The sequence below is a fragment of the Theobroma cacao genome, chromosome 9, assembly GCF_000208745.1.
Source record: "Theobroma cacao cultivar B97-61/B2 chromosome 9, Criollo_cocoa_genome_V2, whole genome shotgun sequence".
NCBI lineage: Eukaryota > Viridiplantae > Streptophyta > Magnoliopsida > Malvales > Malvaceae > Theobroma > Theobroma cacao.
Window position 1 is genome coordinate 16,884,763 of NC_030858.1, and position 16,160 is coordinate 16,900,922.

The window sequence follows — 16,160 nt, forward strand, 5'->3', positions numbered from 1 at the left end:
TCATCATAATTCAAATCTATCGAGAAATTCTTAAATGTATCGATAGAAAACGCTCAGAACACTTCATCTTGTTCTTCTTGCCAAGAATGTATCAATACATTTTCCCCTGTAGGCAATTTCCAACTTCAAAAATCCAAATTTTTAACACCCCAATTCATTATCCTACTTAATTCACATCTTAGTCATTTATATAATTCAAATCTGTATGCATGCATCCTTATATACAACATTAATACAATTCAAAACATTAAACCTTAAGATTTATCACATATTTTCCACAAAAATAAAATTGCTTAAGTGTCATAATACATTTATCATGCACTTGCCATATTTAATATATCATCTAAGTCCTCAATGCACAATATATCTTACAAATCAGTCTCAATTACTTAATTCATATAAAAAATCATGAATGTTACATTATGAGATATGAGATGTCATTACCAAAGGTCTTTTCATTCCCATGACTGCAAATTTGATTACTAATGAGAAAACTTCCAAAAATAGAGATGATTGGAAAAAAGTTGAAATGAGAATAGTTTAAATAGACTTCAAAGCCATCAACACTTTCCATTATGCATTAAGTCCTATATAGTGTAACAAAATTTCTGCTTGCACCATTGCCAATGAAATTTGGAAGAAACTAAGGATCATCCATGAGGAGACTTCACAAGTCAAGGAGTTCAATATCACTTTTCTCACTCACAATTATGAAATGTTAAAAATTAAATCAGGAGAAGACATCACCATCATGTATGATCGATTTACCAACATTGCCAACAAGCTCAAGCAACTTGAGAAAATTATTCTAGAATATGAATTGGTAAAAAGGTTGTTTAGAAACTTACTGAAAAGCTATAAACCAAAAGTGACAGCAATTCGAAAAGCTAAAGAAGAAGTAAAAGTAAGAGCAAACCTTTCATTGATGGCCAAAGATGAAGAACTTGTGGTAATTTCTGATTTATCTAACATTTCTTATGATGAAATGCAAGGTAAGTATGATTGTTTGTATACTGAATTTGAAAAGTTAGTTTTAAAGTATAGAGTTTTGAAAAAGAAAACTTTGTCTTTAGATGATGAATTAGAAAAGATTAAATGTGATTTCAAATATGTTTTAATCAAAAAATTATTTTTCAAATTGAGGTAGAGTATTCTAAAACAAATTTTGAATATTTGAAGTTGGAACTAGAGAGTAAAAATAAGACCTTGCAAAAGGCATTGGATGAGAATGCTGCTTTCAAAGCTTCAATGAAGGAGAGTTCACAATTGAAATTGAACAATAAAGAAAAAAACCAAAAGAAAAGGCTATTTTTAGGAGGAAAAATGATGCATCTTCATTCCATTGTTATGCTTGTGGCAATAGATGTGATCTCTCTTATAATTGTTATCATAAAGGTCATAACCTTCCCAAAATCAAGATGGTTTGAGTACTTAAAGGTTTTTATGTGCTTACTAACCCCCAAAGACTTATTAAAGTATGGGTACCTTTGACAAATAAATAAAAAAATTATTTTGTAGGTTGAGCAAGAGTAAAAAGAATAAGGTTTGAAAGTTCAACCAAACAAGAGATAGTATTAGTACTTGGATAGTGGTTGCTCAAGACACATGATTAGAAATGAAAATTTATTTATTAAGCTTGATAAAAAGAAAGTATTTTTCAATAACAAATGCAAAAATATCATCTAAGGAATTGAAATTATTGGTAATACTTCTCAAATTTATATTAAGCATGTTTTACTTGTTAAAGATTTAAAGCATAACTTATTAACCCATATTACAAACCCTAACCTTTGCTATTCACATGTTTTAAGATATTATTCATAAATTGTGAAATTCTTAAACGATGATTAAAGATATGTTTAAAAATAAAAGAAGAGCGTGGATCTTGAAATATGGGCTGATCAAATTTTGACCCACATGCCATAGCTCTTATACGGCGTTCGAGGCTTTGAAAGCCAATTCTTCCATCATACGGTCAAAGTGGTCACATGCACGTCAGATACGGAGCCAAAAGTGGGCCTCATCCACGTCTAAAAGAAAAAACCGTATTCAACAACCCACCACCCTTTCCCCCCCCCAAAAAAAAAGAAAAATACAAAGGTCAGTTTCCACGCGGACTCGAACGCAACATCACAAGCACTCGAGCACGGAGACACACACTATGCTTTTTCACACTACTTTATCTGTCGGTCGGCAGACACTAAGCACCGTGATTTTCTCTCTCTCCCGACAGCTTTCATTGTTCCGCTATTAACGCCACGCGTCTCGTATTTTTTCCCGGATAAAATGGAATATAAAATACTACACCTTTTGCCTTAAGTTTTTTCTTCTTCCTTAAAATTGAAGTACTTAAAAATAAAACTTAAATAAAATAATGAAAAGCAAAACCCTTCTTTCTTCTTGAACTAAAAAAAGAAAGTAAAACTTGCTGCTTTGAAATGAGCTTGGACTCTGCTACTCAAGTAGTAATGGAAGTGTAAGAAACAGCAAACTGAGGAGGAAAATGCTTTGTAGCCGTGAGATCTTCAGTTTTTTAGTGAGGAAAGATGTGAGGAAGATACTGAAGCGGAAGGACAGCGATGCTGGCGAAAGAGGTAAAAACCGCTCCACTCTTTTCTCATTTCTTTGTTTTTTTTTTTTGGCGAAAGGATCCCTCAAACCTTCGCTTGCTGTTATTTGATCCTGCTTTTCGTTTTTTGGAGAATTCAAATTCAGGATTTTTGCAGTATTTTAACACTGTGGCTATTTCTAACTTTGGCTTGCATGTTCCATTTCTTCATTTTTGTATGAAAGACATTTTGCGATTTTTGAATGCTTGTGATTTGCTTTGCAATGATGAGTACATTTTTAAGCAATTATGTTTGTGTAGGGGATAGGGTTAGTATAAGTTTGCTCAAACTGGGATTTTTTACAATGTTATTCGTACTTTGATGCTTTAGTATCTCTAGAAGTTCATCAAGATTCATAGTGACTAACCGATCTTTGTTAAATGGCACAGTAATAAATTAATTAGATACCTATTCTATTATATAACTTGCAAAAAGACATACCCCTTGCAAAATTTTGGAGAAAAACAATTAATACCTTATACTATTATATAACTTGCCAGACCCTATAGCCGGCATTATGTGTGTGCTTAAATAATCGAAATGAAACAAAGGGTTTCTTTTATCTAATAAAGTTTGAGTTGTAAGAATGGTTTTTAATATCCTTAGAGGAAAAAGATTGGAGATGACAGTTATATGTTCCAAAAGAAGAGGAAAGAGGGAGAGTGGGTTGCCTAGTGGGGTAAGATTCTTTTGAAGGGAACTCAGCATTTAGACTTTTATTGATATAATCTACAGTGATACAAACCTTCAATGGAAGGGAAATCTATATTAGTCCCATTCTCCCACTTGATAAGTACACTCAACTGAAAACGTCAGGTGATAATCATTGCTTCAGACATGTAAAGGTATTAGATTAGACAAAGATTTTTTATGAGAAAAATAGAGATAGATAATTAAGTCTTAGTGTATGAGATTAGTACCAAGAGCAGCCACAAAATACTTGCCAACCAAGTAGTGCGCAACCTGCACATAACAAACTACTAAATAAAGGCTCCTCAAGCCTTCTTCTGTGTCCTTAACTAGGAAATTCAATGATCTAGTTGAAAAACATTTCACAAAATCTTTGTTTGCGGATGGAAAACTCGCTTTGAATGTCTATCTATCAATTGTTCAAATCTCCATACTGTGAAATCTACTCTAAACAATCTATACACCAAACACCATAATGTAGGAAGAGCACCTTTTTTGATTTCTTCACTCTAATTTTTCATAGCTTATAGCATTCATCTGTTACTCACTCTTAACTTAAGTATCTTTATCCATTCCAAGTGTAACAAGTGGACATCTCTTTCTGTTAATGTCAAGAGTTTCTTTATACACAAGATTGAACAAGAGTTTCTCTATACCAAATTTATCTCATTAGGACTGGTTGATTCTAATACACAGTTCTTCTGAAACGTTTAACTATTTTCTAATTTATGAATGCATAATCTTTAAACTCAGCTTTTATGGTTTCGTTTAGTTAAACGATGTTACTTTCAATCTGTCTTTTAGGTTGTCTGATAATTTTTTAGCAACCTCTATCATTAACTACTGCAGCAGTTACAATCTATTGAAATCTTTTTTTTTTTTTTTTGTGTGTCTGAAAACTATTGGAAACATTTAGGCTCCGTTTTGCTCATGCTTTTGAGATTTGCCTTTTTTATTTTTTGCTTTTTCTTTCTAATTTATCTTATAAAAAAAAGCAAATAGCAAAAGCATCAACCAAATGGAACCTTAGTAATCCAACTCCATCACTTTATTCCACACCTTCCACCAAATATGTTTGCCTATTCCTGGTGTGTGTAGTGGGCCTGTTAAGGTAAGATCAGAAGTCCTTAAACTCTATTTGGTTTTGCTATTTCATCTCTCTGGAATATAGTGTTTGGTTATTAGAACCTGTATAAACTATGAAATATATTGATAAATAATGTTCTCTTCGATGTGTTTCTTTTCATTTTCTTTAATTCTTGTCTCATAAATTCAGGAAAAGCCCTGGAGGACTTGCGTGCTTCTCTGTTTAACAAATTCCATTCATCTGAAAGTGCAAAGCGTCAACAGCAACGAAGTTGTGGCCCTGTTGCTGCTCTTACATTTAACTTTATGGTTGCAGTTGGTATTATTTTCATGAATAAATGGGTTTGTATGCCAAATTTCCCCTATCTCAAAGCAACTATCTGTTGCAATCTTGGTTTTAGACGCAGCAGAATTATCCATTTAACTGGTCTACTCTTTTTCTCTGTTCAGGTACTTAAAAATGTTGGGTTCCAGTTTCCAGTATTTCTGACTTTTATTCACTATGCTGTCAGCTGGGCATTGATGGCCATTTTGAATTCTTTTTCTCTCCTCCCAGCATCTCCACCCTCAAAGTCAACCCCTTTGTCTTTGTTTACTCTTGGCATTGTCATGTCATTATCTACTGGTCTTGCAAATGTCAGCTTGAAATACAACAGGTTAGATATGTTGTTTCTATTTAAATAATAACTAACCAAAGTTTCCTGGAGGATCCTTTGACTTATCAGTTGAGTATCTTATTTTGCCAGTGTGGGATTTTATCAGATGGCTAAGATTGCTGTTACGCCATCTATTGTCCTTGCAGAATTTATATGGTATAAGAAGAAAGTCACTTTCTCCAAGGTAACTTCTTCATTTCTCTCGTCTGGAACTTGCAATAATGCATTCTATATCAGGTTCACCAGCTGTAGTTATAATCATAGGAAAGAATGAAATGAGAAAGTTCTTTGTATGGAGTTTATATAAATTTTTAGCTCTTTCTCCAGACGGAGGAATAGATTATCATTGTTGTCCATAATTTTTTTATGGACATTAATATTAATAATTTTTATAGGAGCATGTATGTCCTGAATTTGGAAGGTATTTTTGATCTACTTATTATATCAAAACATTGTCAATACCTTCAAAGGAGTACATTTTTGCTAGTTTTGATCTTTTTGGACATGAACGCCCGATTGGCTGCGTATACATTGTGCACCTACTAATGTGTGTTCAACTTCTGGCTGAGATCTGGTTATTTAACTTTTATGAAAAACAAAGTGAACATTAAACTTGCTAATCTAAAGATAGAGGTTTAAATTTGTCTTACTTATTTCATTGTCCGTCCTTGATTAAATTCCTTTTCCTCTTTCATGATTTTTATCTTTTAAAACATGTCTTGGGGCCTATTGGGCAGTCGGCATTTAATTTTACATGCTGAAAAGTGATTGTTTGATTTACTTTAAAACTTAAAAGCATCTGAAATAGAGAGCAAAATCCATGGTTTATTATGCATTTATAAGATCGGGTAAATGGTGTGAGCTGTGAAATTTCCTTTAGAAATTATAGGCATGTAATTTAGTTTAAAGAAGACATAATATGTGAGGTATTGATATCTTATTTTTAAGTTTCTTATGAGTACAATGTAAGGATTTGAACTTCTTACAATCATCATATTTTGATTTTAGAATTGTTCCATTATATTTTAAAGGTATTAATATTTTATTGCTTTTCCTTTAAGGGTTATTTTGTAGTTTAAAGGGGATCAGTTAGTATGCACAAGAGTATTGTGAGAAAATTAGAGAGCTCTTGATGTAGAAAATGATGCTTTTCTTTGTGACCTTGAGGGGAATTTTAAGGAAATGAATGAGAAAGCATCTAGCAATACCCCATGGAGGTAATTGAAGGATTTCCTTTCAATTCATATAGATTGTAATGCATCAAAGTGATGTGCACACTAGTAACACAATGGCTTTAGGCTTGAAGAGGAAGTGCTCATTTTCAGAGACACTTTGAGGATGATTCTAATCATAAATGTTTCTACTCATGGTTCAGTGGAAGAATGAATAAACTAATCTAAACAACGTCTAAAATGTTAATTTTTTTTTTATGTTTTCTTCCTGCTTCACTTGACCCACATGACACTCATAACGTGTTTCTGTGGTCCACTTGAATATCTGTGTACGATATTGCTCAAAATTTAAATAATATCTTGAGTTAGCATTGTTCTTATATACTGAACACTATAGTTTGTAACATGTCTTCTTTTTCTTGAAATTCTTCCTATGAAATATGTCAGGTGATTGCACTAACAGTTGTATCTATTGGTGTTGCAATTGCTACGGTTACTGATTTACAATTCAGCCTCTTTGGAGCTTGTGTAGCATTGGCATGGATAATACCTAGTGCTGTCAATAAAATCCTTTGGTCCAACATGCAGCAACAAGAGAATTGGACAGCATTGTCGTATGTTGCAAGCTCTTTTGAGCACCTGTAGTTTATTAGGGAGTTCTGGATGGAAGGAATGCAAAGGATAAGCTAAGCCCAAGAAAAACAATAGGATAGAAAGAATAATAAAACTTTCATGTTTTGTATTTAAAGGGGAGACAAAAATAATTAGCATTGCATATTTGGCTAGCCACAGCTACAAAGAGAAACTTTTAGGAGTTACCCTTTATTAACGGGTGAAATGGCCTTATCAATGAAAATTCTTCAATACCTATTTTCTGTCCTTATTCCACTAGTTGTTGCGGACAATAAAACTGGAATGGTAAAAGATGATTAATTTTTTTTCATCCATGTCCCTAAGGTGACAACTTTGTAGTTTGATCTCAATGCTTTCAGGTTCAAACTGCTAGGAAGACGGTGGGGTTTATGGGACCAGGGCGGGCTACATCTTGTTGTGTATCCTAAGGCCTAATGGATTATCCCAAAATGAATCCTTTTCTTCTTAAATATAAAAAACGGATTTATATTATCCTTGGGCTTTTCTTTTCCTTTCCATTCTTCCAATATCCAAACAAGTTGTTCTTCTACCTTATATTGATTTTGTTGCTAAAAGTAAATTTGCTGCTTGTTGAAGTTATGAATTTGTTGCACAGGTTAATGTGGAAAACAACACCAATCACTTTGCTTTTTCTGGTTTCTATGATTCCTTTCCTTGATCCCCCTGGTGTGCTTGCCTTCCATTGGAGCTTCAATAATACATCAGCTATCCTCATGTCAGCTTTTCTTGGCTTCTTGCTTCAGTGGTCAGGAGCTTTGGCACTTGGGTAAATTCGTCTTTACATTAACTGTTCAACTATTCTTGTTGTTTTTCAACTAATTGATCTGTGTTACAAGGCTCTGCTTTGGTCAAACAATTGCTTTTTGTGCTTGTCCTGCATGGCCATTATGATACAGTTCTTGCAATAAATCTACTTAAGAAAGAATAAACAAACTCGCAAAGTCATTCTTGGATATCTTTGATAAAGTTTTCTATGTTGAAGCTGAGTTGTCACTAGGCTCCAGGTTGGCTTGTTGAAACTACATTTGGAAGTCAAATCTCTCAAAATGGAAAAGAATGCTACATTGCACTGAAGATGTTACAAGAGATAATATTGGACTTGGTTTACATGTACTTGGCTTGTACAAATTTCAGTCCTAAATTTTTTTATTCTGCCTTTAGAGAGTTCCAATCAGTTAATTATTTCTATCCCTTTCTTGCCTTTCTCTAACAAATCATGGATTGAGAGCTTCCACACTATTGCAATATCCTTCCTTTTTAATAGCGATACCCTTCTTTCTATATATTGGTTTCCTTCTCTTATACATTGCTTTGATTTAGAAATCATAAATTGTAGTTTGAATTCCTGTAGCATATGAAAATGGAAAAGGAAAATAAAAATTCTGACTAGAACGATACCTTTTGACCTGCAGTAGCTATTCCCTTGTCAGATTTGAACCAAACCTAAGAATACATATTCCACTAGGAATAACACTTGAAATGAATAGCTATTCCCATGAACCAAACATGTTTTTAGAGACTTAAATATTCTTGAAATGAAGTATACAAAAATAATTCTATAGGAATGGAGGTGATCTTCTTGTTTATTGAATCAATGTTTTTGAGACCTTATTTCTATCAGATTCATGTGCATGTAGTTTTAGACTTTGCACCTACAAAATTTTAGAATTCTGTAATCTCAGAATGGCAACATGATTTTGTTGGATGCATGACATATGTTCTCATACATATTGGATATATTAGTTTTTCGTAGCTAACCTAATTAAAAATGTACAGAAAATAAACTAAGGAAAATGATGGATAATTTGAACTTCTCTTGTTCGTTTCTATATTTCAAGAGGGATAGAGGTTTCTAGACAACTAGAAAGAAAGTTACAAACAGACTTAATTCTTAAGTAATGGGGTATTACATTTTTTTGTAATTGTTAATATTCAGCTTTGATAATTTGTTTCTGATTAAGCTCATTGGTTGTTTTGTATTTTATTTATCAACTTTCAGGGCAACGTCTGCTATTTCCCATGTAGTTCTTGGACAATTCAAAACTTGTGTTCTGTTTCTTGGAAGTTATTACCTTTTCGGCTCAAATCCAGGCACAACCAGTATTTGTGGAGCGTTTGTAGCTATTGGTGGCATGTCCTTTTTCACATACCTCAATTTACATGCTAAGCAGCAACCGTTGCCTTTGAAAGTTTCCTCCTCTTTGCCAAAGTCTAAGTTGAGTGAAAGCAATGGGGAGAACCGGGATGGATTTGGAGCAGAAAGTGTTTAACAAAAAGAATTTTCCATGGATACTACTTGGCATGAGATGCTAAAAGTCTATTAACCTAATGCTTTGCTTACAGATTTTTTCGGAATCTAATCATGTCAATGTTCATAGAGTAACGGATTCAAGTAGAGTTGCAGCTTTTGACAATAACCTTCCTTTAACAGCTGTTGTGCAAGATGTAGCAAAGTGCTTTATTATTATGTTTATGGTTCAAGCATTGTACATATATGATTGATTTAAATGATTTTACACTTGCAAAAAATCTTGCTGCTGAGACTTTAACGACAGCCCTGATGTCTGGTATATGGATACTACATGAGTGGAGAAAATGTATTGAGAGAGAAAGGAGAGGGGATGAAGAAGAAGAAGAGCCAAAGGAGATAGGGAGACAGAGGAGAAAGAAATAGTACTTCCTCTGTTTCAATGTGTTTGTGAATATCTTCTCTTCAAGATGTTTCAAAATTAGTGTTTTCACTTTTAACGTCTAATACTCCCTAGTTTTTACATACACATTTCATATTGAAAATTTTCATGATTAATTTTGACTATTTTGCATTAAAAACTATTTGAGTATAAAAAAAAATTTCTTTGTTTACGTGATTTATCACGAATTTGTCGTGTTTAAGTCGAGATCTTTGAATAGTCAAAAACTTATTTGCCCGGTTTAATCAATAACTATTAACGCTTTTATTCCTCTTAACATAAGGATTAAATTAATATAAAACTCGTAACTTGACTTTGCTTATAAAGATAGAAATCGAAACTTACAGTTTGGAGATAAGATCCACCACTCAATTCATGAGTCGATTGAAACCTTTCAATTCTGGTATTTTATGTGTTTTGGTTTAAATTGAACTCTGTAAATATCTTGTTTTATTTTATAGAGAAAACATAACTTTGATTGCATAAAATATTAAGCAAATAAAAATGGGTTAACTCCACAAAAGGTTGCAGAAAATATAGGGTTGACCCGATTGAAGGTTGAAGAAGACCAAAACATGTAAGTAGACAAGGCCCATGCATGAGGGAGATGCGTGAGGCATGTGTGGCCCACTGGGTTGAGCTTGCCGGTTGGTTTTTTGGCAGTTATCTTCCACTTACCATTGCTAACTGTTTGTAGTATTTTTCTGATTTTTAGTGCACACTTAATATTTATTTATTTATTATGCGTATTTAATTAATTATTCTAGATATTTTGGTGAGGCATTTTTAGAATGCATGTGACAGAAAAATAATATACATATTTTTTAATTTAATGGTAGCATGTACTTTCCTTAAATGTTAATATATTTTATATACTCTTGGAATAAAGTATTTAGTACAATTAATAACCAAAATCTTATAGATTAATACTTTTCAACGTAACAAATATTGAAAAAAAAACATTTCATGACATGAATGGAGCATAATGACTTAATGTCTCATAAGGTTATATCATATATGTAGATATGATTTTGAGACATGATGCACTATTCTCATTACGTTTATAACAATAAAAATAAATCATACCATAAAGGTTGTGAGAGTAATATAAGGAAATATCTTATTATGGGAGCAGTTTCATAGTGCTAGTTAGTTTATATCCAATAAAATGTTCAATTGATTAGTGTTATGGAATTGTTGTTCGCATATGTTTTAGAGGTGTCTTTGATTTTGATGTGCATTCATTCACCTAAAAGTGGTGTTCATATATTAAAATTAGAGGGCAACATATTAAAACATGTGGGTAAGAATTGACTAGCTTTAATAATCTATTCACCTCAAGATGGTAAGTTACGAAAGTTATGTTATTTTCTCATGACCATTTTATGTGAAAGTGCTCCTAATTACATGTCATGTTTTTAGCCTACAGGTGTTTACACATTATGATGTGCTTGGACTCTCTAGTTATACTCATTAATGATTTTGGAGTATTTTAATTATATTATTTGTTCTATTTTAAGTTGTATTGTTTAAAAATTTCAGTCATATATTTTTTTAATAACAATATAACTAACATTGAAATTTTGACTATGTCAAAGTTTAAGAATTGAAAAAGAGATGTGGAGTTTATCATTTAAATAGCAAAGATAGGCCTTACTATGAATGTTGAGAGATATATAGATCAACCTATTGCTAAAAGCTCTTAGGATGATAAGAAAGCTTTTAAGGCATGGGAGAGATCCAATAAATTTTGTTTTCTTGTTATTAAAATGTCCAATCCTAAACACCTACTAAGTGGACTTCTTGATACAACTAATGTAATAGAGTTCTTAGTTGTAGTAACACAGAGGTATATAGTGTCACAATGCTAAAATTGGCACACTTGCAAAAGGATTTATTCCATGACTTGTGATGGGATAAGAGAAGTTAATGAGTATATTATTAAGATGGTCCACTATCAAATGAAACCTAGAGGTCTGGATATAATTATTCCCTATGCTTTTATTATTCACCAAGTCTTGATGTATCCTTTTACTTGAATTTACGTATATAGTCATTGCTTACAACTCCCAAGATGAGGCTTATAGTATTAATGATCTTTATCACTAGATGTGTTATTGAAGAAGATAAGATCCAAATTGGAAAGGCCAACATTGCTTTTGTTGTTAGCAAAACTAATCACAGGGTAACAAATCTAAACTTAATGCTCTTAAACAAGAGCAAGATAAAAGAAAAAAATGTGGTCAATCTATCAATGTAAGGGGTTTAAAAGTTGTCTCTAAGAAGGAACTTAAATGTTTCTTTTGTAAGAAGAGACGTAAGAAACAAGATTATCTCAAATATAACAATTGGATAGAGAAGTGTAGGCATGAAGATAACTCCTAGGCTCTTATTAAACATGAATCTAATTTAATTTAAGCCTTATCCAGTTCTTGGTGGATAGATACTGGTGCAACTAATCATATTGCTTTTACCTTACAAGGATCCATAAAAGAAAGCCAAATAAGGAAGAGTTTAAGCTCACAGTTGGCAACAATGCAGAAGTGACAATCGAGTTCAAAAGAACATTTTACTTAAATTTAAGTATTAGAATTATACTTTTATTGGAATACACTTATTATATACCATCATTTAGACAAAATTTAGTTTCTATTTATATGTTAGACATTATTGGTCATGCCTTTGAAATGAAAATACAATTATTAATATAATTACTTATTCAATATATATTAGCTAGTGCACTTTGTTTCATGGATTATATAGACTGTGTTTAGATTTTACTAATATTTATGTCACCTCATAGTGTTGAAAGAGTTGCCAAAAAGCCTCGCATAAAGGAATCATCTTCCATATTGTGACATAAAAGACTTGGCCACATCTCCAAAAAAAGGGTAGAAACGTTGATAAAAAATAACATCTTGTCTACCTTTATTTTTGATGACCTAGAGACATGTGTTGACTGTTATAGGGGTAAGTTGACCAAGATAAAGGAAAAGGGATCAAATGAAAGTTCTGATTTATTTGAATTTATTCACACTAACATAAGTGGACTATATTCCTTTATTATTTGAATTATAAATATTTTGTGATATTTATGGATGATTTTTCTTGTTATGATTATCTGTTTTTAATTAAAGAAAAGTTTGAAGCTTTTGACAAATTCAAGATCTTTAAGATTAAAGTACCTTAAATAGTTGGGAAAAGCAATTAAGATTGATAAGTCTAATGAGGGTGATAAATATTATGGTAGACATGACACAACAAGGCAACAAAAAGTTTCGTTTACTAAATACTTAGAAAGGTGTGGAATAATGTCCTAAACAATATACTTGGCAATCATGAACAAAATAGTGTGGCTAAAAGGTAGAGTTGCACTTTAAAAGATATGATCAAGATTATGATGAGTGGCGCTAAATTGCAAGAAATTTTAAGGAGAGAAGCAATCAAAACAATTTTACATATCTTAAATAGAATCCTTACCAATTCTGTACCTAAACCCTATTTGAGCTGTTGATGGAATGGAACCTTAGTATTAATCACTTATACCTTTTGGGATATCCTTCAAAAGTGAGCCTTAATGATCCCATTGAGACTAAGATACATTTTAATTCCACTTGTTGCCAATTTATTGGGCAACTAAATCATTCCATGGGTTATAGATTTTATTGCTTAGGTGCAAGTAGTAAAATTGTTGAGGAAAAAACAACTAAGTTTCTAAAGTTGGATGTGAATGATACTAGTTTCCCACAAGTTAAAGATAGAGGAGAGCATACTATAACAATAAATATTTATATACCCATACAAAAAGATATTGTGGCACATACATCAATTAAGGAATAAGAACTAGTTTAGCTAGCTTCTAATGAGTTCCTTCATTACCAACATGTTGTAAAACAAGTACTTCAAAAAAATTCCACAGGGGCATGAAAGCTTTCTCTTTCTTTAGAAATCTATGAATTTTATCTTAAAGGATTATGATATTGGCCATGTAGTTGATTCAGTGACTTTTTCAGAAGCTATTTCTAGTCCTTACTTAAATTTGTGGGAGGATGAAATGATGCAGTCTATGTCAAATAATTATGTGTGGGAACTTGTTGAGCTACCTAAAGGTTGCAAACACATTAATTGTGAATGGGTGTAAGAGACCAAAAAGGATTCTAAAGGGAAGATTAAGAGGTTTAAAGCCAAATTAGGTGCAAAATGTTTAACGCAGAGAAAAAGCATTGATTACAATGAAACTTTTTTTTCCTGTATCCTCTAAGAATGCTTTTAGAATGATTATGACATTAGTAGTTCATAATGATTTAGAGCTAACCAGATAAATGTTAAAGAAGATAATGTTGAAAAGGTCTATATGTTGCAACTTAAAAGATTTAAAGAGGACGATAAAGATCATCTTGTGTGTAGACTCAAAAAGTCTATTTATGGTCTCAAACACACTTGTCGTTAATGGTATCTTAAATTTGATGAAATGATCACCTCTTACAATTTTATCGAAAACAAGATAAATAGATACATAGATCTCAATATTAATTAATGGGAGCAAGTTTATCATTCTTATTTGTATGTTGATGATATCTTGTTTGCGAGTAGTGATTTAGGCATATTATAAGAGACTAAGACGTTATTGTCTAAACAATTGGACATGAAAGATTTTAGGGAAGCATTCTATGTCCTTGGGATTGAAATCCATAAAGATAAATCTTGTCATTTATTAAGATTCTATCAGCGTGCATATATTGATCGAGTGTTGAATATGGTTTTTATGATTGACTGCAAAAGAGGAGATGTGCTAGTTGTTAAAGCTGATAAATTTAACTTGGAACAATATCTTAAAAATGATGTTAAGAGGGAATATATGAAAATGATGCCATATGCTAGTGCAGTATGGAGCTTGATATATGCTTAAATGTGAATAACACCTAACATTCCTTTTGTAATGGGCTTTTTGGGATATGTTGTCTAATCTTGGTAAAAATCATTGGGAAGTTGCAAAGAAAGTGATGAGACATTTCAAAAGAACTAAAGATTATATGCTAGTTTATCAAAAGGTTAAAGACCTTAAGATGGTGAGTTAAATAGATTCTGACTTTGCTAACAGTTCAAATGATAGAAAGTCCACATCAGGATACATTTTTATGATGATAAGTGGTGCAATTTCTTGGGGAAGTGTAAAACAAACACTTATGACTTCATCCATTATGCAAACAAAATTTGTAAAATGTATTTTAGTAGCTACATAGACTGTCTAGTTGAGAAATTTTATTAAAAACTTGTTGGTGGTTGACGTTATTGCTAGACATAAACAGTTGTATTATGATAATGTTTCAGTAGTTATGTTCACTAATAGGGGTATCATTGGATAAAGCATATAAAAATAAAATATTTGACAATTAAACAACTTGTAAGAAAAGGTAGCATTTTGGTAGAGCATACTTTGATTTATAGCATGATAACTAACCTTCTGACCAAGGGACTACACTTGGATACTTTCAAGAAACATATTTATGACATGGATGTTGTGGAATCTTTTGATGTACTTGGTTAATGGGAGTATTTGACATTGCTCTATTTTTCTACTTTATTCTTAATATGTTTGGAATACATCGTTGATGATGTATTTGAATTGATTATTAGTAACAATTATTCAATAATATTCAATCATAAAGTGTTTATGTATATGTACATTTTTGCATATGTGAATATTTAAAACATGTGTCAATTATAAGCATAGGTTGGGGCATAATTAATTGCCTTAAGAGTATGTCTTCAACACATAAAGTATACCTCAAAACATGTGAGGAAAATATATAGGTTTATTGAATAAATCATAAACTATTTCTTTGTGCAAGCTTGGTGTGAGACTCTGTCAAGCTCGATTAAAAGACGGTATTGTACCGAGTGGTACAACTAAGTTAAATCGAGGCTTGAACTAGTTCAAATATAAATTCTAAGAGGAAATTAAAAATTTTGAAACCCACAGAATGACTTAGAATAGTGATTCGGAGTTCAAGGTCCAGTTTGGAGTCCATCAGGAAAATTGACCGATTAGGGACAAAACGATCATTTTACCATTTGATGATTAAATGGAGATTTCTAGCCAAGATTTGATCACATTTGACCAAGAATAATTATATGAAATATAATTACGATTATTGGAGTATAAAATGATGTTTAGTAGTGAAAAATTGTGATTCTCGGTATTTTTGGAGCACAAGGGCAAAATGGTAATTTTGTCACTAGAGGACTAAACGGGAATCTTTATAAAATGATTTTTTTCCCCATTTGGTTAATATTGATCAATATTAGTGTTATTTGAGGTTGAAAAGTAGAAATAATGTGATTCTGGTACATTTTGAAGTATAGGGGCAAAATCGTAATTTTTCCATCCCAGGGGCAAATCGATAATTTTTTTTGCCCAGCACTTGTCAAGACCAAGGGATTTTAATTGTGGTAGGATTGGATAAGTACCAGAATATTTGTGGTGAAAAATTAAGAAGAAAAAGTCAAAAAGTTAAAAAATGAGCCAATAAGCATGTGACACGTGGCATGCTTGATTATTTTATTATTTTCTATAGAAATCAGCCCATTAAATCCCCAATT

The 16,160-nt window shown here is 32.0% G+C and overlaps 1 protein-coding gene across 1 annotated transcript; it reads left to right on the top strand.

The window, feature by feature from the left end:
• LOC18589444 (uncharacterized membrane protein At1g06890) lies at positions 2,366 to 9,396 on the top strand. The gene is made up of 7 exons (XM_018128301.1): positions 2,366 to 2,594; positions 4,576 to 4,727; positions 4,836 to 5,041; positions 5,132 to 5,225; positions 6,661 to 6,827; positions 7,463 to 7,633; positions 8,867 to 9,396. Exons 1-7 carry the CDS (start codon positions 2,504 to 2,506, stop codon positions 9,135 to 9,137), a joined length of 1,152 nt encoding a protein of 383 aa, XP_017983790.1. The 5' UTR covers positions 2,366 to 2,503; the 3' UTR covers positions 9,138 to 9,396.